General features: G+C 37.3%; 1 protein-coding gene and 1 pseudogene across 3 annotated transcripts in view; both read left to right on the top strand.

Moving 5' to 3' along the window:
- Cep85l (centrosomal protein 85L) overlaps positions 1 to 26,815 on the top strand; it is a 109,879-nt gene that overhangs the window by 62,843 nt on the left and 20,221 nt on the right. For all 3 annotated transcript variants that reach the window (XM_021174136.3, XM_021174135.3, XM_021174133.3), the window contains 5 exons: positions 709 to 830; positions 7,836 to 7,953; positions 19,001 to 19,180; positions 22,447 to 22,599; positions 24,285 to 24,439. In XM_021174136.3, coding sequence (XP_021029795.1) covers positions 709 to 830; positions 7,836 to 7,953; positions 19,001 to 19,180; positions 22,447 to 22,599; positions 24,285 to 24,439 — 728 coding nt within the window. The remainder of the gene's footprint in view (positions 1 to 708; positions 831 to 7,835; positions 7,954 to 19,000; positions 19,181 to 22,446; positions 22,600 to 24,284; positions 24,440 to 26,815) is intronic.
- On the top strand, positions 19,198 to 21,837 carry LOC110303163 (transaldolase pseudogene; annotated as a pseudogene).

Here is a 26,815-nt window from a genome sequence, read left to right as displayed (position 1 = left end):
CCCTTCCCTTCCCTTCCCTTCCCTTCCCTTCCCTTCCCTTCCGTTTTGGTTTTTTGAGACAGGGCTTCTCTGTGTAGACCAGGCTGGTCTCAAACTCAGAAATTTGCCTGCCTCTGCCTCCCAAGTGCTGGGATTAAAGGTGTGCGCCAGCACTGCCCGGCTTCCATCTTACTTTCTAAAGCACTGAAGTGCTGCTAGCAAACCTGCCCTCTCTGAGAATCATAGACATTGCCAAGGTTTAGCTGAAAGTCCTGGCATTGCTCATAGTCATTATCATTCCCTTAATGCATAATTACCCCCACACCCATAATTCATGAGTACTTCTTAGTCTATCTTCACCCTCCTGGGGAGATTGAGGACTTGGAAGGGGAGAGCCTTGGTTTACTGCTTCTAGCTACTATTGTCCTAAATAAACAATAAATGATCAATGAAGACATCTTAAGTCAGTCCATCATTGAGCTCATGGCAGGAAGTCAAGGCTGGAGACTGGAGGCAGAACCATGGTGGGACTGCTTACTGGCTTCTCTGGTTTGCTTTGTGTGTCTTTTTTTTTTTTTTAAAGTGGGGTTGGGACAGAGAGGAGAGAGATGTTTGTTTTTTGCTTGTTTGTTTGTTTGTTTGTTTGTGGAAACCATAGGGAAAATACTGGCCGGTATGCACTTGCTCCCTTTAGATAGCATATTAAATGTGTAAACTTTTTTTGTGCAGGTTTTGACTGGATCATCTCGTCAGAGTTATTCACCTCCTGGCTTCCAGGATTTCAGTAAATGGGAATCAGTGCTGAAAATAAAAGAAGGACTTCTGAGGCAGAAGGAAATTGTAATTGATAGGTGAGTCTGCTTTTTAATTACTCATGATTTCAGATGATAAAAGTTTAGTTTAGTGAAACAATTACACTTTCATCCACCACTTAAAATTTGAAATTACAAACAAATTAATGTCTCATGTCTGCCTTCTCCAGTCCCATGGCATGCAAGAGCTATCAGAACTGAAGATAGGTTTGTCTGTTTGATTTCTGACATGCTCTACATTTGCTTTAATGAAACTCGTGGTTTAGAAGGTTCTCTGTCCTCTCTTCATATGGTACATTGAACTGTCAGAGCTGCAAGGTGGTGTCTTTATATTTCCTTTAGAGACTGTCAAATTTGGAAAGCCATACTAAAATGATGAGCTCTTTTGGCTATTATATATGAGATTTGAGACCACCTAAATATGAAGAGGATATATTTTAAAATTTACATTGCCTAAAGTAAGAATTATGGAAATGTTTCTTTTATAACATTGCAAGAACTTTTTAATATTCTAGCACCAGAGTTATCAAGAATTCATTTAGTTTTAGTAGAAAGTCTCTTGATTATTCTGAGCAAGAAATCATAAGGTTACTGCATTATGTTATCTTTAAAGTATATGCGTGCATGTCATTTATATCTACTTTTGGAATTATCAAGGGTGCTCTATTAAGACACTTTAGAAAACATTTGAGGAGGTATTTTCTTCTGTAACCAATGTTAGTCCTTGCTTATTTTTGTGTGAAGCAGTGGGATAAATGAAGGAAGAAAAGATAACTGAAAACAGCTGGAGAAGAATGGGTTGAAATAGAGAAGGAAGTTTAACAGAGAGAGCATCAGCTACCCAGATCCTTAGCAAAGAGGGAGGAGAAGCAGCAGCTACTTCCAAAGATTTTCTTTCTAGTTGGATTAAGGATTGAACCTTCAAGGGTAGGCTACTCAGGGCTAGAGACACAGCTCAGCTTAGTACTAAAATGCTTGTCTTATAAGCACAGGACTTTGGGTTCAGTACTTAATAACATAAAGGGGGGTTAAAGAATGCCAGTATTTGAAAATGATCAGTCAAAAAATTAAGGAGACTGGGAACATATCTCAGTTGGTAGAGTACTTGCCTAAAATACATAGTACCCTAGGTTTGCTAATGAGAACCATCTAAAACTGGTTGTAGTTGGAATGCCTGTATTCCTCAGACTCAGAGGGCAGGAGGAGCATGAGTTCAAGGCTGTCAGTGGCTACATAGCACATTGGAGGCCAGCTTGGGTTACATGGGAAGAGGGAGAAGGGGAAGAAAGATTAAGAGAGAGAAAGGAATGGGACGGGGAAGCAGAGAGAGGAGAGAAAGGGAGAGAGGGAGAGAAGAAAGAGGGAGAAAGGGAGAGAGAGAATTGAAAATAGTAGACTGCTCAGCAAGGACAAACCAGAAGTGATATCTAAACCAGCAACAGAAATTAAAACACAGAATCTATCAGAAACATGGACTGGGGATGGTGTGCCAAAGCAATATGACTTCTTCAAAAGATGGTAGTTCTTTATTAAACTCAAATATACCGAAATGAGTGAAATGCCAGATGAAGAATTCAAATGTTTTCTGGTAAGAATGACCAAAGATAAGAAAGAGGACCTGGACTCTGAGGACAGTAATTTTAACAAAATGGCTGGGAAAAATCAATAGTATGGATGAAAACTCAGCAGCATGAATAAATATTTAACTAGGAATTTGAGATTTTGCAAAAGAAGTATTGGAAATGAAAAACTCAATCAACCAGAAACCATCATTAGTAGGCTTGACCAAGAAGAAGAAGAAGGAGAAGGAGGAGAAGAGAAGAGGAGGGAAGTGTCAGAGTCAGAGTTGGAATCAATGTGTTGTCAAAAATGGAAGATGGGGTTGATGAAATACCAAATGTAAACATCAGTAAAGAAAAACAAGATAAACATGAGCAAAATGTTTTAAGAACTCTGGGATATGATGAGCAGACCAAACCTAAGAACCCATGGTATAATAAGATGACGAGATTAAACACTAAAGTCATACTGGATCTAGTCAATGAGATTGTTGCAGAAAATTCCCAAGCCTTAAAACTGAAATAGATGTTCAAATACGAGGCATTTTGCAACAGCTTAAATTAACCATCAGAGAGATCAAAGCAGTAATGTTTCACAACAAAGGACTGTTGATATTATTATTACCTTAGCTAAGACATTAGTAATAATACTAATACTACTAATAATGATAAAGTAATGATATAGTAGTGGTAGTAGAGAATACAAATACAAAAGGAAGAGGTTATCTCTATTTGTGGATGACATGATTTCAGATTCGAGGATCCTATATGTGAAAGAATAGAAAGTCCACTTAAAACTCTTAGCCCCAACAAATACTTTCAAAAAAGTAGCAGAATGCGATATCAAAATAAAAAACATAATAGTAGCTTTTTTATATACCAGCAAATAAACATCTCAAGAAGTAATGGGAAAATCTCATTAACATTAGCATCAATAAAAATAAAATACCTAAGAATAAACCTAACCAAAAAAAAAAAAATCTACAGTGAAAACTGTAAGGCATTGAGGAAACTGAAAACAGCAACAACAACAACAACAACAACAACAACAACAACAACAAAACCCAAAAAACCTTAGATGAAAATCCTCCTGTGTTCATGGATTAGCTGAATTAATTTTGTAGAAATGGCTAAATTACCCAAAGCAATCTATAGCATCAAAGAAATTACCATCAAAATTCCAAAGATACTCTTATATAAATTAGAAAAATATTAATTCTAAAATTTCTCTGGGGACTGAGGATACAATTCACTTGGTAGAGTGCTTGCCTAGCTCACACAAGGCCCCAGACTCAGTGCCTATCACCACATAAACCTGTAGTCGTAGCACTGTGAACATGGGGGCAAGAAGGTAAGAAGTTGAAGGTCTCATTTAGTGATTTAGTGTGAATCTTCTTAAAGACAGATTGATATTACGTCCACTTATCAAGATAATATAAGTAGGTTCTCCCCTGGGGCCTGTGACCTCTGCAGCCATGGGTTCTTCACTTAGGTTACAGTGTCAGGCATGAGTACTGTCCTCCTTACTTCTCCTTGAGGCTCAGATTATTATGGAAGATGGGGTGGAAAGACTATGACCCAGAAGTTTCTGTAAAACTGTTTTCTTAACATGATAAGACGGCTGCACACATGCATTCATAGTGGCTGTGGTTGTCTGAACAAACCCTGCTCAACATGAAGCCAGTAAAAATTCCAGCATGGATCTGAGAAGAGATCATAAAACCCCTCCCCTAGCAGAGAACTACTGGCAGTTGATGTCTGCTGAAGGAAAAGTCAGTTTTCTTCAGGGGTGTTGTTCCCAGCAGCTTGCTCACCCTCTGGTAGATGGGCCTATACTCATGCACATACGGGAGATACTAATTAGAAAGTTCGACTCTGAGTTTTTAAAAAAGAACACATGAAGTAGAGACAGAGCTGTTGTGGGGTCTAGGAGGAATTAGAGGGAAGAGCATGTGGGGGGGTGGATGTAACCAAAACAGACTGTATACATGTATGAGAGTCTGAAAGAATACATAGTGAATACACACACACACACACACACACACACACACACACACACACACACACACACGAGGTTCAAGGTTACCCATGGGCTATGTAGTGAGTTCAGAGCCAACCTGGGATACCTGATGCTGTCTCTTATCAATAAGACAAAATAAAACCCTGACAAAATACATTTAGAAGAACAACATCTTTAGTAGTCAAGAGTAATCATTAGAACAATGCTGGAGGTATTGGTACCTGATTTTAAATTATTACAGAAACACAGTAAGAAAGCAACATGGTATTGTCACAACAACAGACATGAAGACCAATAATGGACCTAGAAATAACATTTACAGCTACAACCACAATGGTATCAAAAACATATTGGAGAAAAGACAGTCTTGTTAAGAAATGGTATTGGGAAAACTGGATTGTTACATGTAGATCCCTCTCTCTGTAAAACTAACCATTCAAAATAGATTCAGTCCATTAGTGCAAACCTTAATGTTTGCAACTGCTAGAGGAAGACAGAGTATAAGCCTGAGCAAGGATTTGCTCTGAATAACAGGGAATAATATGAAGAATTGACTGTGGGAGCCTTTGTAAGAAAACTGTGAACTATAAATGGGGCAGAGTACAGACGTTCTTCCCACAAGGTGTCTGAAGAATTGCATGAACTGTGTGTCTTAGTTTGGATTTCTATAGCTGTGACAAAACACCATGACCACAGCAACTTGGGAAGGAAAGGGTTTATTTAGCTTACATTTCCACAGCACTATTTGTCTTCATCATAAAAGGAAGTCAGGACAGGAATTCAAACAGGGCAGGAACCTGGAGGCAAGAGATGATGAAGAGGTCTGCTTACTAGCTTGCTCATCATGGCTTGCTCTCTGTTCGCTTTCTTTTAGAGCTGGACCACCAACCCAGGGATGGCATCACCCATAATGGAGCTGGGCCCTCCTCCATCAATCACCAATTAAGAAAATGGCCTACAAGCTTGCCTACAACCTGATCTTTCTTAGGCAATTTTTTTCAATTGAGGTTCCCTCCTCCCAAGTGTCTTTAGCTTGTGTCAAGTTGATATAAAACTATCTAGCACATTGTGAGAAGTGGAAATACTTGAAAGCAAGGATGTGAAGGAAAACTCTAGCATGTTCACATTATCTTTATGTGAAAGCCAAAGGAGTATTCTTGTCTCTTTGACATGACCAAAGATAACTCTTGTAATATATAACACTAGGTACACTCCCTTTCTAGCTTGTTGGTTCTTAAGCTAGCTATAAACATCACTTCATGCATTTCTTGCTTTTGTAATAAAAATGTGAAGTGCTTTGGGATGCATGGAGAGAGCCTCACTGGCTGGGGTGAGTCAACAATGGACAAACACTTATAGAAATAATCAGCCAAGTGAATACACGACCCACAGAATGGGAAAAAATCTTTACTAACTTTATTTTATATAGAGGATTAAGATCTTGAACATACAGAGTATTGCAAAAATTAACATCATAAAACTGTCATCCATCCAGTAAATGGCCTAATTAATTGAATAACCTGTTTTCTGAAGGAGAAACACAAATAGCCATAAATACTTGAAAAATTGGAAAATGTAAATTTAAATTGCTTTTATATTCCATCTCACTCCAGGCAGAATGCCTGTTTTTAAGAAATCATATGGCAACAGATACTGATGAGAGTATGGGGAAAGATAAATTCTTATTTGTACTTGGTAGGAATGTAAACTGGTACAGCCACTCTCTAGGGATCCATAGAGGTGCCCTAAGGAACTGAAAATAGGAATCTATGAGATTGACTCACACCAATTTGGGCATATACTTGAAGAACTTCTAAGTCACCATACCACAAAGATACTTTTTACATTCATGTTTATTGTTAACTATTCACAATAACCCAGACATGGAACCAGCCTAGATGCCTATCAAAAGATGAATGAAAAATACATGATGTATATCACATTACATGGACTTTTATGCAGCCACATCAAAAAGTGAAGCTGTGACATATTTAGTAGAATGGATGGACTCTTATGTATGGAACCTAAATTTAATATTATGTGTGTGCGCGTGCATTTGTGTGTATGTGTGTGTGTGTGTGTGTGTGTGTGTGTGTGTGTGTAGGTCATGACACTGGGAATGGAATCATGAGAGGGAAGGAAGAGATCTTAAATGAGGGAGGAAATGGAAGACCTAGGGGAGGGATGCCAGGGAAGAGAACAGCCATGAGTGAAGTGTGTGACACATGTATGGTGATGTTGTAATGAAACTACTTTTGTGCTAATCAAAGAGGGAAAAATGAATAGGAAAAGTAATATTAATGGTTACTTATAATAAGTATCTATTGCTTTGAGATGGTTGATGGACATTATAATGAAGAAAGGATGTTTATTTTGCATCATATTTATCAGTTAAATGTGATAGTTTACTTTTTATTATGGTTGTTTATATTCATGTATGTAGCATTATTGAATCAGTGCATTTAAATATATGTTTCAGTCTCAGATGATCAGTTCTGCAGGTCAGTACTAAGAGTGGTGAGCTAGAATTAGATTCCACAGGGTCAAGACATGCCCCTCAGCAGTCCTTCCTTTGCTTCAGATGGCAGCCACAAATGAGACCCCAGGTCACATCCATCTCAGGCAATTTTCACAACTATGTTAGTAGAAAAAATAATTTAATCTAGCTTGGAATTTAGTACAGGAAAAGAATTAGAATATGTAAAAATTTAAAAGCAAAAGTGGATATCTGTTAATTTTATAGAAAGGATATCTTTCTTATTAATTTTCTTCTGAAGAATCCTTTCTATTGAGGAGTTTTGAATATGTAGTTCAGAAGTTAAGACATAGATTTCCATTTGTCTACACACACACATGCATTACGTTGTTGTGAATAGCTTCTTCCAGTCTTGCTTTTTCAGGTGTGAGTGTGTGTGTGTATGTGTGTGTGTGTTTGTATGCTGGTGTGGTATATTTATATTTACTTACATGTATGTAGGGGCACATGTATGTGCAGTGTGCTTAGGTGTATGTGTAGGCCTGAAGGTGATCTTAGTTGTTGTCTCAGATTCTTCTCCCCTTCATTTATTGGGGCAGGATCTCTAACTGAACCAGGGTTACCTAGTTCCAGCTAATGTAGCTAGCCAGCTTGCCCTGGGGATCCTGTCTCTCCTCTTGAATGCTAAAGAGCTACCACGCCTGACTGACATGCCTGGGTTCTGGGGATTTGAATCTGCTCTTCTTCCTTGAGTGACAAACACTTAATATACTCAGCCATCTCTCCAACCCTGAAGTTTTCTTACTTTTTCTTTTTCTTTTTAAATTTTTTTTCATATAGGAAAAGTGTTTCATTAACTAACTTTTCCTCAGTGGTTGAGATGAGGCAAAACTTATACATGTGTAAAAGTATCAGCATACCAAAAGTTTTCTTCACTGTTTCTTAAAAAGTTTATTCTTCATAATGTAATTTCATTTCATGTTTTTCAGGCAGAAGCAACAAATTAACCACTTACATGAAAGGATAAGGGATAATGAACTACGGGCCCAGCATGCTATGCTAGGACATTATGTAAATTGTGAAGACTCGTACGTGAGTAATTTACAGGTAAGGCTTAAAACTCTTTTTAGTGGCTTAGTAAATCTGTACTTGTAGTATATTTTACGTATAACCTTAGAGTACCTTACATCAGTGTTCTGAAATACCGGTGAGTTTGCAGAGTTCATGTTTCATGGCTCGTGCCCAGCTACTTTCTTCTTTCGCAGCCTTCCCACATACACACAGAATGAGGTCCTTCTAGGGTTGATGCGTATCACATACAGATAAAAATGCATTGTGTACGGTTACAAAAGTCCTTAAGAATATGCACTTTGTTTTGTTCTCTACATTTACATTTACTTTCTGTTTAATAAAAACCATAATGTATTCAACTATCTCATGGAAATTAAGGTTGTTTTGCTATTTGAGTGTATTATAAATGATGTCACAATGAATATTGTTTTTCTCACATCTTTGCAAATTAAAGTTCTGAGAAATGAGGTTTCTGGTATATATATATATATATATATATATATATATATATATATATATGTGTGTGTGTGTGTGTGTGTGTATTATATATAATCTATATATTTGTATATATATGCATATTTGTATGTTTAAATATAGATTCTACATATGGCTTATTTTTCTTAACACAACGGTCTCCATTTCATCCATTTTCCTGCAAATAACAGTTTTATTTTTCTTTACAGAGGAATAGAACCATCCAGTATGCATACATTTCCATTTTTTTTATGTATTACTGATGGGAATTTAGGTTTGTTCCATGTTTTGACTATGGCAAATAGTGTACCCATAAGCACAGGTTCAGAAGTGTCTGGTGTGCTTAGCTTCCTCCTGCTTGGGGCAGCAGTGCTGGGCCATATGTCAGCTCTGCAGTTAGTTTTCTGAAGGACCTTCAAACTGGCCTCATAGCAGCTGCACCTGTTTAGCTTCTCACCACTGTGCTTAATGGCCCTTCCTTCCCAGCCTTGCTGTCTTTTATAGAAAATGATAGTCATTCTGACTGGAGTGACAGAGAATTTCATTGTATGCATTTCCCCATTACTAAGGTGTTGATAGTTTAAATATTAGCCATTGTATTTTTTCTTTTGAAAATTGATCATTTGCTAGTTTATTGCTTGGATAACTTGGTGTGATTTTCTTATTTGTTTTGACATTTTTAAAATTCCTTTTAGATTCTTTGTGTTAATCCACTGTCAGATGTAAAGTTCCCAAAGACTTTCTCCCATTCTATTGACTGTCTCTTTGCTGCTGAAAATTTAATTTCATACAGTCCCATTTGTCAATTCCTACAACTTTTTCCTGATTTATAAGAATCCTTTCTGGAATCTCTTGGCTGTGCCTATATCTTTGGTTATTTTTCTTTTCATACTTATTAATTATGTGTGCATATATGTGTATGTTCCTGTGACTATGTGCCATGATGTGTGTAGACAGACAACAAATTTTAGGAACTGGTTTTCTTGTAGTGCAGTACAGGGAATCAAACTCAGGTCTTGAGGTTTGGCAGTAAGCATTCTTTCCTGTTTTTCCTCTCACCAGCCGAATCTTTATGTGTTTTGGCATGTTTTTCTTTAACAGTTTCAGAGTTTCAGGTCTGACATTAAGGTATTGAGTCTCTATTTTAATTCATCCATGTTTAAAGTGAGAGGTATGTGCCTTATGTCACTTTTCTGTAAGTGAATCGCCAGCTTGTTTAGTACCATTTTGTTTAAGAGTCTCTTTTCTCCAAAGTGTTTTTCTCACACTTGTTAAAAATTGAGTGGCTGTAGTGTTTGACTCCATCACTTTATCTTGTACACAAGTCTTTGTGCCATCATCATGGTAATTTTATTACTGTGGATCTGTAGTAAAACTTGAGGTCCTTCAGTGTTGTTCTTTCTTCTTAGAGTTGCTTTTGCTATTTAGGAGTTTTGATGCTTTCTCATTTCACATTTTTCTAGTCTGTGACGAATTATAGGATTTAATTACACTGTTAGTAATTTAACTATCTCCATAGTTTTAATTCTGCCAAGTCTGTTACCATGGTGTTGGGGGTGGCAGTGGGGGGGGGGGCATCTATCAGAGTGTTAGTTTCTTTTGAAAGAAACTTTTCAGTTTCTTTTCTTCCATGTTTGAAAGCTTTAATTGTAATGCCTTTCACCTCCCTGTTTAAGTTTATTACTGGGGATTTTTGTTTGGTTTGAATTTTTGGAATTATAAATGGAGCTATTATAAATTTTATAAATGGGATTTTATTTTTTTGTGATCTCTTTTGTGGCTTGTTCATTATTTGGGATACAGAAAAGCTACTTAAAAACTACTTTGTTGACAGTGTTTTTATCAGCTTTGAGTTTTCTTGTAGAGTTGTTGGGGTCTTATAAGTATGGAGTCATGTCATGTGTAAACAGGGGGTAGTGTGACTTCTTCTTTCCTATTGGTATATTTATTTTCTGCTCTTGTCTTATTGCTAAGACCCCAAGACTTTTGTTTATTAAGAGTGGAGGGTGGATATTACTCTCATTCCTGATTTTAATGGAAATGATTTCCCAGTTAGTATTGTCTCTAGGTTTGTTGTATGTAGCCTTTATTATGTTGAGATACGTTCTTCTGTTCTATTTTCTTTGGGAATTTTTATCATGGAAGGGATAAAGGCTTTTCTGCCCTTCAGCCTATTAATGTATATTTTATATCTGTTGTTTTGTATATGTTCATTTATCCTTGTAATCTCTGGAAGGAAACAAATTGGTGATGGCATGTTATCTTTTTCCTATATCCTTGAATTAGTTTCTAAGTGCTTTTTTTTTTGATAACTTTCAGATATAAGTTCATCATGGCACATGGGTTGATGTTATGTTCTCATGTGGCTTTGTGTCAGGCATGCTGGCTTTGTAGAAGTGGCTTGGTGGTGTTGCTTTCATTCTGTTCTGAGGACTAGCTTTCAGAGTATTAGCATTAGCTTTTCTTTAAAGGGTTGCTAGACTTCAGGGATGGTCTGGTCTGGTTCTGGGTTTTCCTTTTGTGGGGAACTGTTAATACTGCAGACTACTTTTTTCTCATGGATATGTTTATATCTTTTAGTTTTAATTTTGAATTATGTGTTTGGGAGTTTATTTCTGGTAGATATTCTTCATCGATGGATTATCAGTTTCAAAGTATTTCCCAATCAATGGTCATCTGGATCTCAGTGGAATCTGGTAGCAGCTTCCTTTACTCTCCAGTTTTATTCATTTGGGTCTTCTTGGTTATGATGAGTAGGGCCATCTCACCTTAAGATGAAGTTTTAACTGCTGTCATTTGTTGGCTCTTTTTCTTGGTAATTAGATATGCTTTATTCTTTTTATAATTATTTTCTCTCTGCTATTGGCATTAGAGTTTTTTTTTGTGTTGGAAATAGTAGATTTGTTCCAACTTCTTCTTTACCCATTTATTCTTCAAATGACATTTAACCTTCCCCATGTTCCTGTAGTTGAGACAGTTTTGTTTTCCAGGCATGCACAATCTAGCCCAGCAGATTGAGCTTGCCCATGCTCCTCTTTACTCTGATTTATGCTGCTGCTGGGCTTTACTGGGCTGGCAGTGCCATCTTCAGTAGTTTTTCTCCTTTTCATAGTACCCTTTGCTCACCAGTTTTAGCTTTGTAGTGTCTGAGGTAGACCAGTTCTCCCACTCTCTAAAACCCTATTTGTAAACTCTGGGGTAGCTCATGCCACACGTGGAAGGTGTCTCCCAAATGCATTGTAAGTCAGGAAGCAAACACAGCACTGTGATGTATATAGGCAGCCCTGACTGTGTACTTTCATAACCCACTCAGCATTAAATATTGCTTGCCACAAGGATTTGTGTGGGAAGCCGCAAACGCCATTACAAGATGGCGCTGGCTACCACTGGCCACCGCCCATGATTATGGGTAAACAACCAATGTGTGCATGTGCATAAGAGTTTTTTGCCGAGTCACTGCCTGGCCTGAGGCATATTAATGAGGTAATGGTAGCATAACCAATCAGGTATGGACACGTCACTCCTAGGCCTACATAAGCAGCACCATTTCTGGGGCTCAGGGTCTTTTCGCCTCTGTAATCAAGCTCTCCCAATAAACGTGTGCAGAAGGATCCTTTTGTGGCGTCTTTCTTGCTGGCTAGTCCGGTGCTCACAGATTTGGCTATGAATGCCATTATAATCTTTTATACTTTAGTTTCATGGTCTATGTCACTGAACTTTATGATTATGGATAGCTCTAGAGGTTGATGCACCCACTGACCTCAGGTTCAGTACTGTAGACCTCAAGGTTCCAAGGTGCTGAGGTCACTGACTTGATGTTAAGAATAGGCCTACATTGCTCTATACCTGTTGCTGCCTGACTCCCTTGCCACTTCCACTTTCAGACTTGTCCATGTCTGGTCCTTTCTTCTTCATTGTTGACATAGCTGCCTCTTAGCTTGGGGCTCTCATATTGGCTTCTGTCTCCCTGAATTACAACTGTATGTTCTTAGTTCATAAATCCCCAGAGTAGCTCATTTTAAATAACATTTTCTCTGTCAAAATGGTACCCTCCAAGCCACATGTAATGACAAAATGGAACTTCTCCCCACTGCTGACCCATCCTGAAAACTAGATTTGCAGTTTGCAGGAGGTGTGCACTGTCTTGTGACTGGGTCTACTCATCTTTTTCCATATTGGCTGCCTGGCTTACCCTCTGGATAAGGCTTCTCACTCATGTTGCCCTTCTGTTTCCCCCAATTCTTGTCTGTCCTACTATTCAGTTTGTGACTTTCCAGCTATACTTTCTTTGGTTTGGAATCGTCTTACCTTGACTCTTCTGAACTGTCTCACATGGAAGCAAGTTCTACTTTGCCACCATTGGATGCTGCATAAACCACACTCCAGAGACTTTCCAGTTGACAAAATAATGAATTGTAAAAATCTGATAGCCCCAAGATTAAGAACACTTGATACTCTTGCAGAAGACCAGGTTCAGTTCCAAATACCCACTTGGTAGTTCACAACTGTCTGAAGTTCCAGGGGACCTGATGCTCTCTTCTGGTTTCTGTGAGCACTGTATGCATGTGGTACTCTTACATACATGGAAACAAAACACTCATATATAAAAAATACAGATGATCACTCTAATAGTTATTTTGTTTTGTAAATCCCTTTTCTTTCATTTCTTTATTTTTTTACTATGAAGTTTTCTTAATTTTACGGAATATTTTATAAATGAGTTTCACCTTTATAGGTGAGCCTGTTTAACATTCAGCATCCAAAGCACAGTGTTAAACTCTTGAGGTCCAAAAACAATAGCTTCAGAATTCATGGTTCTTAAAATAGAACATGTCTATCTAGTCTTTCCTGATATAATTTTTATTTTCAATTGAAATTAGTTACATCACTTTCTAACCTCTCCCCTCCATCCCCTTAGCATCCTTATGCAAAGCCTTTTCATATTCTCCATTCTAAAATCGATAATGTCTATTGCTTTGACAGTATTTATTTTATGAATACATATGTACTTGTACACACACACACACACATATATGTTTATATATATATATATATAAAACCGGGGAGGCTGTTATAGTTTCAAGGCTTACCACTCTTCATTAGACATCCAATAGGGTACTCATCTCTGTGAGAGGCTAATTATCCTTCTCCCAGCAGGTAGTAGTTGCCCTGTAGTTCTTGTCTAGGGATGGAAACCCATGAAAACTTTCTCCTTCCTTGTTAACAAGCCCATTGGTGTTGCCATTGTTTGGATGTTGTTAATACAGCCATTTCTAGGAGATACTGTTTCACTGCAGATTTCCTGATAGTCTCGCTGTTAAAATTTTTCTGCCTCCTTCTTCTGCAGTGTTCCCTGAGCTACACATGTAGGAACTGTAATGCAAATGTATCCACCAGGGATAAGCTCCACATGATCTGTGTAAAGGACTATGACCAAGGAATAGAATTATGAATAAGCCTAGCTTGTCTGTATAATCCAGTGGAAAGACAGACATAGGGTTTGTGATGTCTTAAATTTATATGGCCACTTTCTTCAATTATTTCTCTCTCTTTAAGAGGATGTTTTTTCCTCCTTAAAACCCACTTGCATCTTTTTCTATATACATTTAGTAACTGCCTATTTTTTTTTCCAAAAGAAAAATACTGTCGATCTTTTTATTGAGATTAAAAAGTGACAAATGAACATTTTTGGGAGATAATGTGGTTTTGATTGTGGAATTATTTTTGTTATTTTATTCCTAGATGTCAAAATTCATTTTAAGCAATTTTTTATTCGTGTGTTATTTGTAAAAAATTAAATTAATTAGACATTGAAATCAGAAAATACTAAAAACCAAGTAGCTTTAAGACTTATACAAGGTACAGACATTAACATAGAGATCTAGCTTCCTTTTTTAGACTTTGATTCCACGTAGATCATAATATTTTATTACCGTGTAATCTACTTTGGTTTCAATTACAAAGCAGCAGGTCCCTGTGGGATAATCCTGAGATTGATAGTATAGCTATGAGAATGTATTGTGCTAAATAACTAGTGTAATTTGCTTTGAAAACTATTTTTAATAGAACCATTCAACATTTCATTATAACTTCATTCTGAATAAATGTTGTTCTGGTATTATATAATCATTGCACTAATTGTATTAACAAAAGCATGGCTTTGTTTTGTTTTGCTTTGTTTTGAGGTATCTGAACAGTGTTTGAGGCCAGTAGATGGCTCTCTAAGCGAGCTTATTACAGATTTCTTTTGTGCTTTTCCCTTGTCCTGTATGATCTAGACTCATGCCCCCAGTTCAGATGATCTGGATTCCTTATCACTTTCCTCTCCTATGTTCTTTGTTGTTGTTATGGTTTAGTTTCTGTTTGAGTATTACTAATTACTTATTTAATGAACTTCTTTACTAATATATTAAAGAAGTCCAAGTTTCTTTTGTATGTGAGTTCTGATCCTGTTCCATTTCACTGAGTTTATGAAGTTTTCTGGGCGTGGAGGAGCTCTATGGGGTCTAGAGTTATGTTCCTTCTTTCATATCTGACATTAATCATTTCTGTCACCTTTCATTGCTTTTTCCTGGCCTACGTCAAGAATTACTGATTTGAATTTTCTGTATCTTATTTTTAATTTCATTGATTCTTTTTTTTTTTTTTTGCTCTACTTTTCCTTTTTTACTTTGGATTTAACTTTCTCTAATTTTTCTAGTTCACTATAATTGGAGATTTAGTTGATTAATTTTACATCTTTCTTATTTATATTCTTGGTATAAATTTCCTTGAGCACCACTTTATCACACAGTTTATTTCAGAAATTTTCAGTTATACTTTAGCTGAGACTTTTTATATTTCCCTCTAGAGTTCCTCTTTAAGTCATATATTATTTATTACTGCTTTATTTTGGGATGTCTCAAGTGTGTGTGTGTGTGTGTGTGTGTGTGTGATTTCTAGTGTAACTTACCTGTGTTCAGATAGCATGCATTTTGATGAGTTTTCAGCTTTTGGGATGTGATTTATGAACCAGAATGCTGATTTCCTGGTAACTGTTTCAAAGGAACTTGAGAAGTGTGTGGTGCAGGAACGAGTAATTTATGGATGTCAGTCATCTGGCTGTTTGATGGGAGCAAGTGTGTCTTCATTGCCATTCTGCCTTCTGTGGCTTGCCATCCCTGACGAGCCTGAAAGCCTCCAGTGACTATAGTGGATTTATACTGACTATAGTATTTCTTCTTGCCATTCTGTCACCATTCCTCACTCCACCCCAGTTATTTTGGTACACTTTTATGCTAAAGACTGTTTTGTATTATTAGATAAGGGCTTCTCATATAAGAAACATTGATGCATTCTGGCAATCTTTGCCTTTAAGTTGGTTCATTTAAACCAGGGATGTTTATAGCGATTGTGGGTCTGATTGATTTAATAAGCTATCATGTATGTAAATATTTTCTATTGTGTTACTCTGTTTTGTTTTAATACAATTTTTCTTGTCTGTCATTTTAATTAAACATTTTATATGAATATTTTCATCTTATTTTAATAGTTTTTTTTAATGTTTGCTCTAGACCCTGCATACACATTTGTAACTGATCTTAAGTCCAGTGTCAATAGCCCTGATAATAAGAGTGTTATATATGTTATTTAGTAAATAATGACAGCTATATTCCCGGGCCTTGCTTTAGCACTCTCTTGTTCTTTTGTCTCTTTGTCTAGCTAGCCTTACTTGATGAAGCCTAGAGTCATCTGAGAGGAAAGTCTTGATTGAGTTGCCTAGCTCAGATTGCTTTGTGGCCATGCCTGTGCAGTGTTGTCTTGCTTATTAAAGTAGAATATTGTGAACTGCATCATCCCTAGGTAGATGGTCTCGAACTATGAATGAAATCTAGCTAAGCATGACCAAGCCAGCAAGCAGTTTCCTGCCTCAGATTCCTGTCTTGGGTTCCTGCCGTGATTTCCCTTAATGATGGATTCTGACCTGGAAGCATTAGACAAACTCTTTCTCAATTTGCTTTTGGTTAGAGTGGCTTATCTAGCAACAAAATGAAACTAGGACCCTTCTTTGCTTTCCTGCCACCAAAACTAGGTACAAGCCTAAACGTAGAGAATATAGAGATTTATAAACCCCCCAAAAAAATCAATTTATTTATTTAAAGCTATTTCTGTGTTGTTATGTTTTAGAAATTGAGATTCAACTCAGTATTGGGGGTTCTATTGTAATGTCCCCAAATATTTTCAGTTTTCCTTTTCATTTCTGTCTTGTAACCTATCACACTCTGTGTGTTCTGTCTTTGCTTTAATATTTGTTCCAGAATATTCTTCTTTGTTCTTGGAAGATGTCTTAGGGTTTGTATTGCTGTGCTAAAACACCATGGCCCAAAGCACTTCAAGAGGAAAGAGTCAGGGCAGGAACTCAAGACAGGAACCTTGAGATAGGAACCTTGAGACAGGAACCTTGAGACAGGAACCTTGAGACAAGAACTGAAGCAGAAGCCTTGTAGTAGGCTTCTGGGTTGCTCAGTTTTCTTCCTTCCTTCCTTTCTTTCTTCCTTTCTTTCTTTCTTTCTTTCTTTCTTTCTTTCTTTCTTTCTTTCTTTCTTTCTTTCTTTCCTTTCTTTCTTTCTTTCTTAATTATTTATTTACATTCCAGTCATTGGCCGCCATCGCTGGGTCTAATCTCCTACCAATTTGTGGATATTAGCCAAAAAAGTATAGAATACCTAGGATATAACCGTTAGACTGTAAGAAATGTAACAAGTAGAAAGGCCCAAGTGAAGATGTTTCAATTCCACTTAGAAGGGGGAAGGAGGCAGAGGGAGAGAGGGATCTGGATGGAAGCAGGGAAGGGGCAGGGAAAAGGGGAACAGGATCAGATATGGGGGAGCAGGAGAGAAGCCCAGAGGGCCAAGAGAATGAATAGTGATAAGCAGCCTGGGGTTGGGGTGTGTGTGTGGATGGTGGCATGTAGGGGGGTCCTCCAAAGAGTACCAGAGACCCAGGAAGTAAGTAAGACACTCTCAGGACTCATTAGAGGTGACCTTAGCCAAAATGCCCAAGCTGGGGAGAGGGAACTCAAAGAGTCAGTTTGCTTTCTTACTTTCCCCCATGACCACCTACCTGCACATGAATGCCAATGCCCACAGTAAGCTAGACCCCTTCAGTCAATCATTAATCAAGACAATCCCTGCAGGCTTGTCTATGGGCTAGTTTTATGGAGTTATTTTCTCAATTAAGATGCCCTATTCCCAAATACATGTAGGTCTGTGTCAAGTTCACACACACGCACACACACACACACACACCAAAACAAACAAAAAATCAACACAGCAGAATACACCTATTTTTAAAGAAATGTCTCACAAGCCACTAGCCCAATAAAGCACAATTACTATTCATTTTCCAATGTGTCCTCATCCCCTCTTCCTCAGTGCTCTGTACTTGATGTGACCTTTATTTGTCCACCTCATTATATTGGTTCCTGTGCCTTGGTTGTCTAAGGGCTTCTCCTTTAAAATTTGAATTCATAAAGGCTAATGCCAGAGTATGCAACATTGAAATAGTCCTGCTCACAACAATTTGAATGAATGCCTGTCTTTTAGCAAAACCGTAATGCCTTAAGACCTTGTTCAAAGTCACTTCTATATACTACCTTTCCCTAGCCACCATCTAACATCAATCTTAGTATTTAGTCTTAATTGTGTTTTCTGAACCCTTTTCTGCAACTGTATTAGCTTTAAAATCTTCACCTACCAGAATATGCTTTGTATACATATGTTGAATTAATAGCAGATTCTTTGTTAATTTAATACTCTATTTGATTCCTCTGAAGGAATGCATATATTTTTCTGTCCATCCCTTCCAGATTTTAACACCAAGAGGTTCACCTTTTGCTATAGAAGAGTTTGCATCAAACCTTTTAAAATGGAAGAAACCATATTGACCTTTTTTTTTTTTTTCATTCTATGATTATGTTTTGAGCTCTTATATGGTGCCAGGCATGATTTTAGACAAGTATATAATCATTACCCTACCATGGACAAAACCCCTGACTTTATGAATCTTAGTTATTGAGCCAGTCTATTAAGGCTTATTGAGTTTAAGTAGTTGAAATGATTGCTTATGAAGAAAATATTCATGCATTTTTTGAGACAGAGTCTTAACTATGTAACTTGATAGATTTGATCTCCTACCCCTCTTTCTTTTGTTTTCAATATTGGAATTATAAGAATTTACCACCACACCCCACTTTTCCTTTGTGTTTAATTACCTCCCTAATAGTTTCACTTCTAGATGATGTTGTGTAATACATTATTTCCGTTTTTGAGTATGCTTTTAAGCCAAATAGTAGCTGCCTTTTATTGAATTTTTGCTGCGTGCTAGAAGCTTGCATAGTTTTTGGTTCAATAAACATTGCAAAATGGCCTTATTATTTGTATTTCATAGATGAGTAAACCAAGATTTAGAGATACTGAAGTCCTTTAATCATGGTCTGTATCTAGGAAGCAGAAGGGCTGGGGTCTAACATGAGCCCAGGCTGTTTTTAAAGCTTAACAGTGTTTATTGCATTGTAACCCCTTTCTACTTTGTAAACTGAAGACTTATCTACTGTTTTTCTTCCCAATAGCCTCAATATGAGAGCAGTTCAGGCCAGAGTCCATTTACAGAGCAGCCATTGTCCCATCCCCACCAAGAAGAACTTGAGCAAAAGCTAGCATCTACTGAGAAAGAAGTTTTGCAGCTCAATGAGTTTCTCAAACAACGAATAAGCCAATTTAGTGAAGAGAAGAAGAAATTAGAGGAGAAGGTGAGTATTTTGTGAACAATTGTGGTGAATCAATTGCTTTCTTCAAAACCTGTTCCAGGTTTTCTCTCAGGTTATACATTATAATAAAATACTATACGCATCAACTTTCAAGAAACATGTGCTGGTGGCACAGATTTAAGCATCTAGTTGAGGAACAAAGTCTATTGTGTCTTTCTAACTAGTCCTGAAACTTTCTAAAAACCAATTGCCCCTACCAACAACTCTTCCCTTTCCTCATAGTAAATTCTTGTTTCTTGGTCTTACTGAGGATAAAGTATAGGGAAATGAAATGAAGCCTATTTTTCAGAAGGACATTGCCTCAAGTTATTAAGTTGAAGCCCCTTATTATGACTTAGTAGATTTTATGTGATTAATATGTGGTTTTGTATATTTATAAAAGATCTGTGATCCACAAATGAGAGAAAATACTCAGTATTTATCTTTATGCATCTGGCTTATTTTACTTAATGGAATATCTCCATTTGTATTCATGTTCCTTCAAATGGCATAACCCCAATCCTTAAAGTTCATTACACATACACACACACACACACACACACACACACTCCCCAGCAAGAGAGAGACAGATGTCTGTTATGACTATGCATGTATGTATTAAAATATAGCATGGGCTTCATCCGTTCATCTGCTAATGGACACCTAGGATGATTCTTTAGGTCGTTTATTATGAATAATGCTGTAATAATCATGGCCTTGCAGGTATTGTGTTGTGTTGACTTAAGAGTTCTTCAGGTATATGCTCAGGAGCAGCATCGGCAGGGTTGTACTATACTTTCATTTTTGGTTTTTATGAGTAACTGCTATACCGATATTCATAATGTCTGGGCTAAGTTGCATTTCCTTCCCTTCTCCTTCATCCCCTCAGTGTGTTTCTCCTCTGTTTTCTTTATGAGAGCTGTTCTGAGCAGGTGAGGTCTAAGCTCAATGTGGTTTTCATTACGTATCCCTTTTGTGCTAAGGGTGGTGAACCTATTGTTTTCATATATTTATTATCCCTTTATACTTCATCTTTGAAAATAGCCCATTCACTTCATTCGCCTGTTTATTGACTGGTTGTTTGTTTTCAACTGGTCTTACTTGTGAAAGTGTTTTGTGAATGTGAGATGTACAATTTAAAGTCAGTAGAGTCAAATGAGAACATAAAATCTGAAGTTAAACCTGGCTTTACTGGGAATGCCAACTCTTGTGCTATAGTAGGTGTAACTTTACATAATATGCAACACCAGGTGACCTCAGTGGTGAGACATCTTATATTAGAGTTTAAGAAGGAAATGTGGGGGTTAGCACTCACCCACCAGCTACCGCCTCAGCTGTGTGCGTTTCGCCATGGCGGGGTCCCCGGTAAAGTGCCAGAGGATGGAGTCCGCCTTGGACCAGCTCAAGCAGTTCACCATCGAGGTGGCCGACAAGGGTGATTTCAATGCCATCGATGAATACAAGCCCCAAGATGCCACCACCAACCCATCCCTGATCCTGCTGCAGCCCAGATGCCTGCCTACCAAGAGCTGGTAGAGGAGGTCATTGCCTACAGCAAGAAGCTGGGTGGGCCTCAAGAGGAGCAGATTAAAAATGCCATTGACAAACTTTTTGTGCTGTTTGGAGCAGAAATATTAAAGAAGATTCCAGGCCGTGTATCCACAGAAGTTGATGCAGGGCTTTCCTTTGATAAGGATGCCATGGTGGCCGGAGCCAGGCGCCTCATTGAGCTTACAGAGAAGCGGGGATCAGCAAGGACAGAATTCTCATCAAGTTATCATCAACCTGGGAGGGGATTCAGGCTGGAAAGGAGCTGGAGGAGCAGCATGGCATCCACTGCAACATGACACTGCTTTTCTCCTTCACCCAGGCTGTGGCCTGTGCTGAAGTGGGCGCGATGCTCAACTCTCCCTTTGTGGGGCGCATCCTTGATTGGCATTTGGCAAACACAGACAAGAAATCCTATGAACTCCAGGAGGACCCTGGGGTCAAGAGTGTCACCAAAATTTACTACTACAAGAAGTTTGGCTACAAGACCATTGTCATGGGCACCTCCTTCTGCAACATGGGCGAGATTAAAGCACTGGTGGGCTGTGACTTCCTCACCATCTCCCCGAAGCTCCTGGGGGAGCTGCTCAAGGATAACAGCAAGCTGGCGCCTGAGCTCTCCGTCAAGGCGGCCCAGACCAGTGACTCGGAGAAGATATATTTGGATGAGAAGGCCTTCTGTTGGCTGCACAACGAGGACCAAATGGCTGTGGAGTAGTTCTCCGATGGCATCCGCAAATTTGCTGCTGATGCCATAAGGTTGCAGCGGATGCTCATGGAACGAATGTTCAGCACTGAGAATGGGAAGTAGTGCAACACCCGAGGCTGGACACCAGACCTGCACTGCCTTTGAGCTGGGTCCTAATTGCACATGGCCTATGACGAATGAATCTTGCATTTTTAGTGATCAGAGAAGGGATGGAATATAGGATTCTGATTTTATGTGAAATTTTGTCTAATTCATTAAAGCAGTCGCTTTTCCAAAAAAAAAAAAAAAAAAAAAAAGAAAGAAAAAGAAAAGAAATTGATACATTATAAAAATTGTATATATATACAATGTATAATATACAAATTGCTTAAAGTATGTAAGTTGGCTCACTTATTACTTAGCCCCTTATTGATTTTTTTGCAGGTTTTTAGTAACAAAATAACTGATGAATTTTGTTTTCTTAGTTCATAAACAGTATTTTAATATTGTTTTGAAAGATTATAAATTAGAATCTGTCCTCTAGAGATGAATATTTGCATTGGTGTCTTAAAAATATTTATAGATTTGTTTCTATGCTTTTTTGGGGTACTCAATAACATTTTAACATACAAACTTATAATTAGATATTTTTAACACAATTTAAACTCAGTGCAGCTTAAAATGAACATAATATTTTAAGTCATAAAGAGATGAATAGCCTCACCCATATTTATATATTTAAAAACAATAAAAATTATATTATTACTGTCACCTGTCTTAGTACAATTTTTAAAATGCCATCATCTATAAAAGCAAACAAATATCCTTCAAATTCTTTATTTCTGATATTTAAAAGTTTTGAGAAGAAAAAGAATCTTAGAATGGATTAAGGCAGATCTTAATGCAATTGATGATCTTTACTGTAACCTGAGACACATTGATAAATGATAAATTCACTGATACCCAAGAATGAAACATTGATTTTGTAATTTTTAGTAACTCAAAACAACTGAGGATTCATGTTTTTCTCTAGTTGAAAACCAGAGATAGATACATCAGCAGCCTGAAAAAGAAATGCCAGAAGGAATCTGAGCAAAACAAAGAGAAGCAGAGGAGAATTGAGACCTTGGAAAAGTACCTGGCAGACCTTCCAACTCTAGACGACGTACAGAGTCAGAGTCTACAGGTAGTGTGGCCAAACATGCACCTTTGAAATGCTTGAAAATGTTTGAGAAATGGAGTTACTTAGAAATTGCAAACTGTCCCAAGACATAATTGATTCTAGAACTGTTCATAGAAAAATAAATAGATCCCTCTTTTGTTTTTAATATATGATTACCTTTGTAATAATCCTATGTGGTAACTGTTTTAAGGTTCCATTTTTAAACTTTATTTTTTATTTATTGTGTGCATCTGTGATGTGTGTGGAGGTTCTTTGTGGAGTTGGTTCTGTTCCACCTTTTCTGGTTCTAGGCATCAGACTCAGTTGTCTGGCCTGTGTTGCAAAGCCCCTTTGTCTGCGGAGCCATCCTTTTGGTCTCTAACATTTTATTTTTAAAAGGTAGTAGTTTCTAAACTAGCTGTTAACTCTACTGCATATCCACATTCACTCTAGGTTTGGTTTTCTCCAGTGTTCTCTGAAGGTTTTTCAAGAGTTTTGAATATCTTTATAGATTTTTTTTCATTGTTCTTAATCTTACTGTAATTTTAATATACCCGGATATATAGTGTGTGTTCCCTCCTTTGGCTTCTATTTTCTTTTCTTGGTAACTCATTAAAAGTCTCTTCCCTATTCTGGTGAAAACTTTTGAGACATAAATTCACTCCCATTGGAAGTCCTTCGAAGCCATGGATTTCCACCCTTGGCACAGACAACATCTGAGGAGCAGAAGCTGTTCTGTGCGGTGTGCCTTGTGCACTATGGGATGTGTGCACTATGGGATGTCTACTTGTAATCAGTCCCTCTGGCCTCTGCCTCCTGGAGGACCACAGTGCTGCTTCTCTCCTCTGAAGCAAACGACAGTGGACATTTGTTCATTTCTTGTGGGGGTAAAAATCATCCACAGCTGAGAATTATTTATGTATTTTTAGGTTCTTCATTTTATTTTGATTTTATAAATTATAAAAGTAAGAGAGATTATATAAAAGGAGGCACTTAAGGGCCATAGATTACTTGATCAGGAAGAGGCCACAGTAAATAAACAAAGCATGTTTTCACAATAGTCAGAAAATGGAACCAGTGAGGTACCTACACGTGGATGACTAGATACACATTAGATAGTAATACATAGAGTAGAATATTATAGGGTTTTAAAAAGGAGGGACTGTAACACATTTTTCGGCATGAATAAACCTGGAGAATCTTTTATAATAAAATAAGTATAGTAAAATAAGCCAGCCGTGAGTAGGCAACATTGGATGATTTATATTACATGAGATGCAAAGGCAGTCAACCTTCCGAGACACAGAAAGTAGTAGAGTAGGATGCCATGGAGTGGGGTGAACAGTGATTGATAAGAAATGTAATAGGTACAGGGATATTTGGTTAGTTCCAGAATTGTCAAAATAACAGTCTGAATGGACTTAATACTAAAGAGTTATACATGCAGACATGGTGATGTTATGATGATAAATTTTATATTTTTCTACATTTGAACACACTTTATAAAAGTAAAGTTTAAAACTTTATGAACTTTTTTATGTTATAGAAAGTATTTACAGTCTTCTTCCTCATTTTCCCACTCTTCCAACATATTCACATAATAGATTACAAACAAAAAATCTGTTTAACCTGGAGAATAAAAGTAATTTTAATGGCAGTATTTTTAGTAATGCATGCAACATACATAAATGGTAAACATGTTTCCTTAGCTTCAAGTTCTTGAAGAAAAAAACAAGAATTTGCAAGAGACTTTGATAGACACAGAGAAGCAGCTTGAGGAGATTAAGAAGCAATGTCAAGATAAAGAAGTCCAGCTACTGTGTCAGAAGAAGAAGGAAAAGGAGCTGGTAACTTCTGTTCAGAGGTAAGGAGGCCTTCCCTGCTCAGGGTCTTTATGTTGCCACTATTATCACAGTATGTTCTGCTTCAGTGGTCCTATGATTGTTAGCGTGCTTTCCTTGGAAATGTGCTCCAGGATTTCTCTGAAACCGATTGGTTCAGTTTTCATTTGGTATTTTGAAGCACTGTACCAGCATCTTGCCAAAAATTTTAGGTGAAAATAGCAAAAGAATAAACAAACAAGGTCAGGTCCAAAAGTGTGGGCTGAAAACATCACCACAAGCCCATGAGCACCCTCCTTCCCCTCAGAGAGGGCTAAAGGTGTTACCCAGTGAGGAGCGTTTGTGTCTACCCAAGATGTGCTCAAACTTGGAAATTTTTATTATAAATCTAGAGAACTGTTACATGCATGAGTTTGTATTTTTTTAATATAACCTTACACCTTATTGTTATTAGCCATGAATAGATCTAACTGCCTTGAAGAGTCAAATAACAAAACAGCAAAAAGTTAAGTGCAAGAAATCCAGTCTTCCTAAGTGTATTAGTTGGAAGATTAGTATGTTCATGATAATACTATTTACTCTTGTTTTTAAAATCTAAAATATGTTTGGTTTTACTATTTTCTCTTAGATTTCAGTACAGTAAACTGATTTCTGTTCTTGATGTCAGTTCCCAAAACTGTCACAGTTATGAGTTTACATTTTTATTCTCACATTTTTTTCTTTCTTGTACTTCAGGTTTTTTTTTTTTTTTTGTGAATTTGTTTTATACCAACTTCTTGATCTTCACTAATTCACACTTTTTATGTTTGTTGATAAAAAATAAAACAAGGCATGAGTTCTGTTTGTACGCCACTGTGACCAAGGAAACTTAAAACTGTGGTGCCTGAAACCATCATAGCAACCCTGGAAGATAACTGAATGCCATTTGTCCTGCTGTTTATTTTTGTGTTATTTTCTGTTCCCTTTTGTAGAACACTGAGCCACATATACTTCATTTGTGAAGATTAGTACAATGTATTCCAGAAAACATTTTCCATTTTAAGCTCTATATTGAGGCTGACAGATAATATCTAAGAAAATTCCTCTTGATTTTAAAGTTTATTTTTAACTCTTGAGTATATTTATATTGACAGTGGCATCACTTCCTTTCAACTTAATGTTGAAAGGAAGAAATAGTATTGAAGATTCCTTGGCTTAGATAGTTCCTGTATTTCAAAGGATATTTCAGATAGCTATGTGACTATGAATTATATCATTACATTTTTATATGATGCTTTTATTTTTTTTTTACTTTTTAATTAAGAAATTGATAAATTAAGAAAAGCTTTTCATTTAGCTGGGCAGTGGTGGCGCACACCTTTAATCCCAGCACTTGGTAGGCAAAGGCATGTGGATTTCTGAGTTCGAGGCCAGCCTGGTCTACAGAGTGAGTTCCAGAAAAACCAGGGGAATACAGAGAAACCCTGTCTCAAAAAACAAACAAACAAACAACAAAACCAACCCAGAAATGAAAGTTTAAATAATTCTGATGTTCTAGACCTTTCCTACTTTGGGAAGTGGCCTTGCTGTATAATTCAAACATGTATGTAGGAAAGGAAACTTGGTGATATGCAAAATTGCAGAAGTCCCCTCCTTATTGTTGGCTCTTTTTTAAACTTGAAGATTTTATATGTGCATGTGGGTGTATATGTGTATGACAGCCAGATGTCAACTTCTGGTATCATTTCTCTGGATCTGTCCCCCTTGGTGTTTGAGACAGGATCTCTCAGTGGTCAGAAAGTTGCCAAGTGAGCTAGGCTAATTAGCCTTGAAACTCCAGTATCTGCCTGTTTCTATTGTAAAAAAAAAAAAATGTTCTTTCTCTCTCTCTTTAAAACAAACAAGTTACACAAAACCAACACACACACAGATACACACACACACACAGAGAGAGAGAGAGAGAGAGAGAGAGAGAGAGAACAGAGAAAAACAAGCAACAGATCAATAAGATTAAAAAAAAAGAAGGCCCAAACAAAGCAAAATGAAACAAAAGGTCTAAATGAACACCATTGAGTTTGTTTTGTGTTAGCCGGCTACTCCTGGGCATGGTGTCTGCTCTTAAGTGTGGCTGATATACCCAGTGGGACAGCATTGGAGGAGACTGATTTAATTTTAATATATCAAAAGAACTTCCTTTTGTTGCATCATTTGTCATAATAGCATGGCAAACCTAAGTAAGATAAGTTAGCATGGTGGAGCCACATTCTTCTTCTTCTTCTTTTTTAATTAGATATTTTCTTTATTATATTTCAAATGTTATCCCCTTTCCTAGTTTCCCCTCCAAAAATCCCCTGTTCTTCCCCCACTTGCTCCTGCTCCCTGACCCACCCACTCCCATTTCCTGGCCCAGGCATTCCCTT

The sequence above is a fragment of the Mus caroli genome, unplaced genomic scaffold (assembly GCF_978045245.1).
Source record: "Mus caroli unplaced genomic scaffold, Mus_caroli_1 scaffold_9, whole genome shotgun sequence".
NCBI lineage: Eukaryota > Metazoa > Chordata > Mammalia > Rodentia > Muridae > Mus > Mus caroli.
This window is presented reverse-complemented; position numbering and strand designations above follow the sequence as displayed.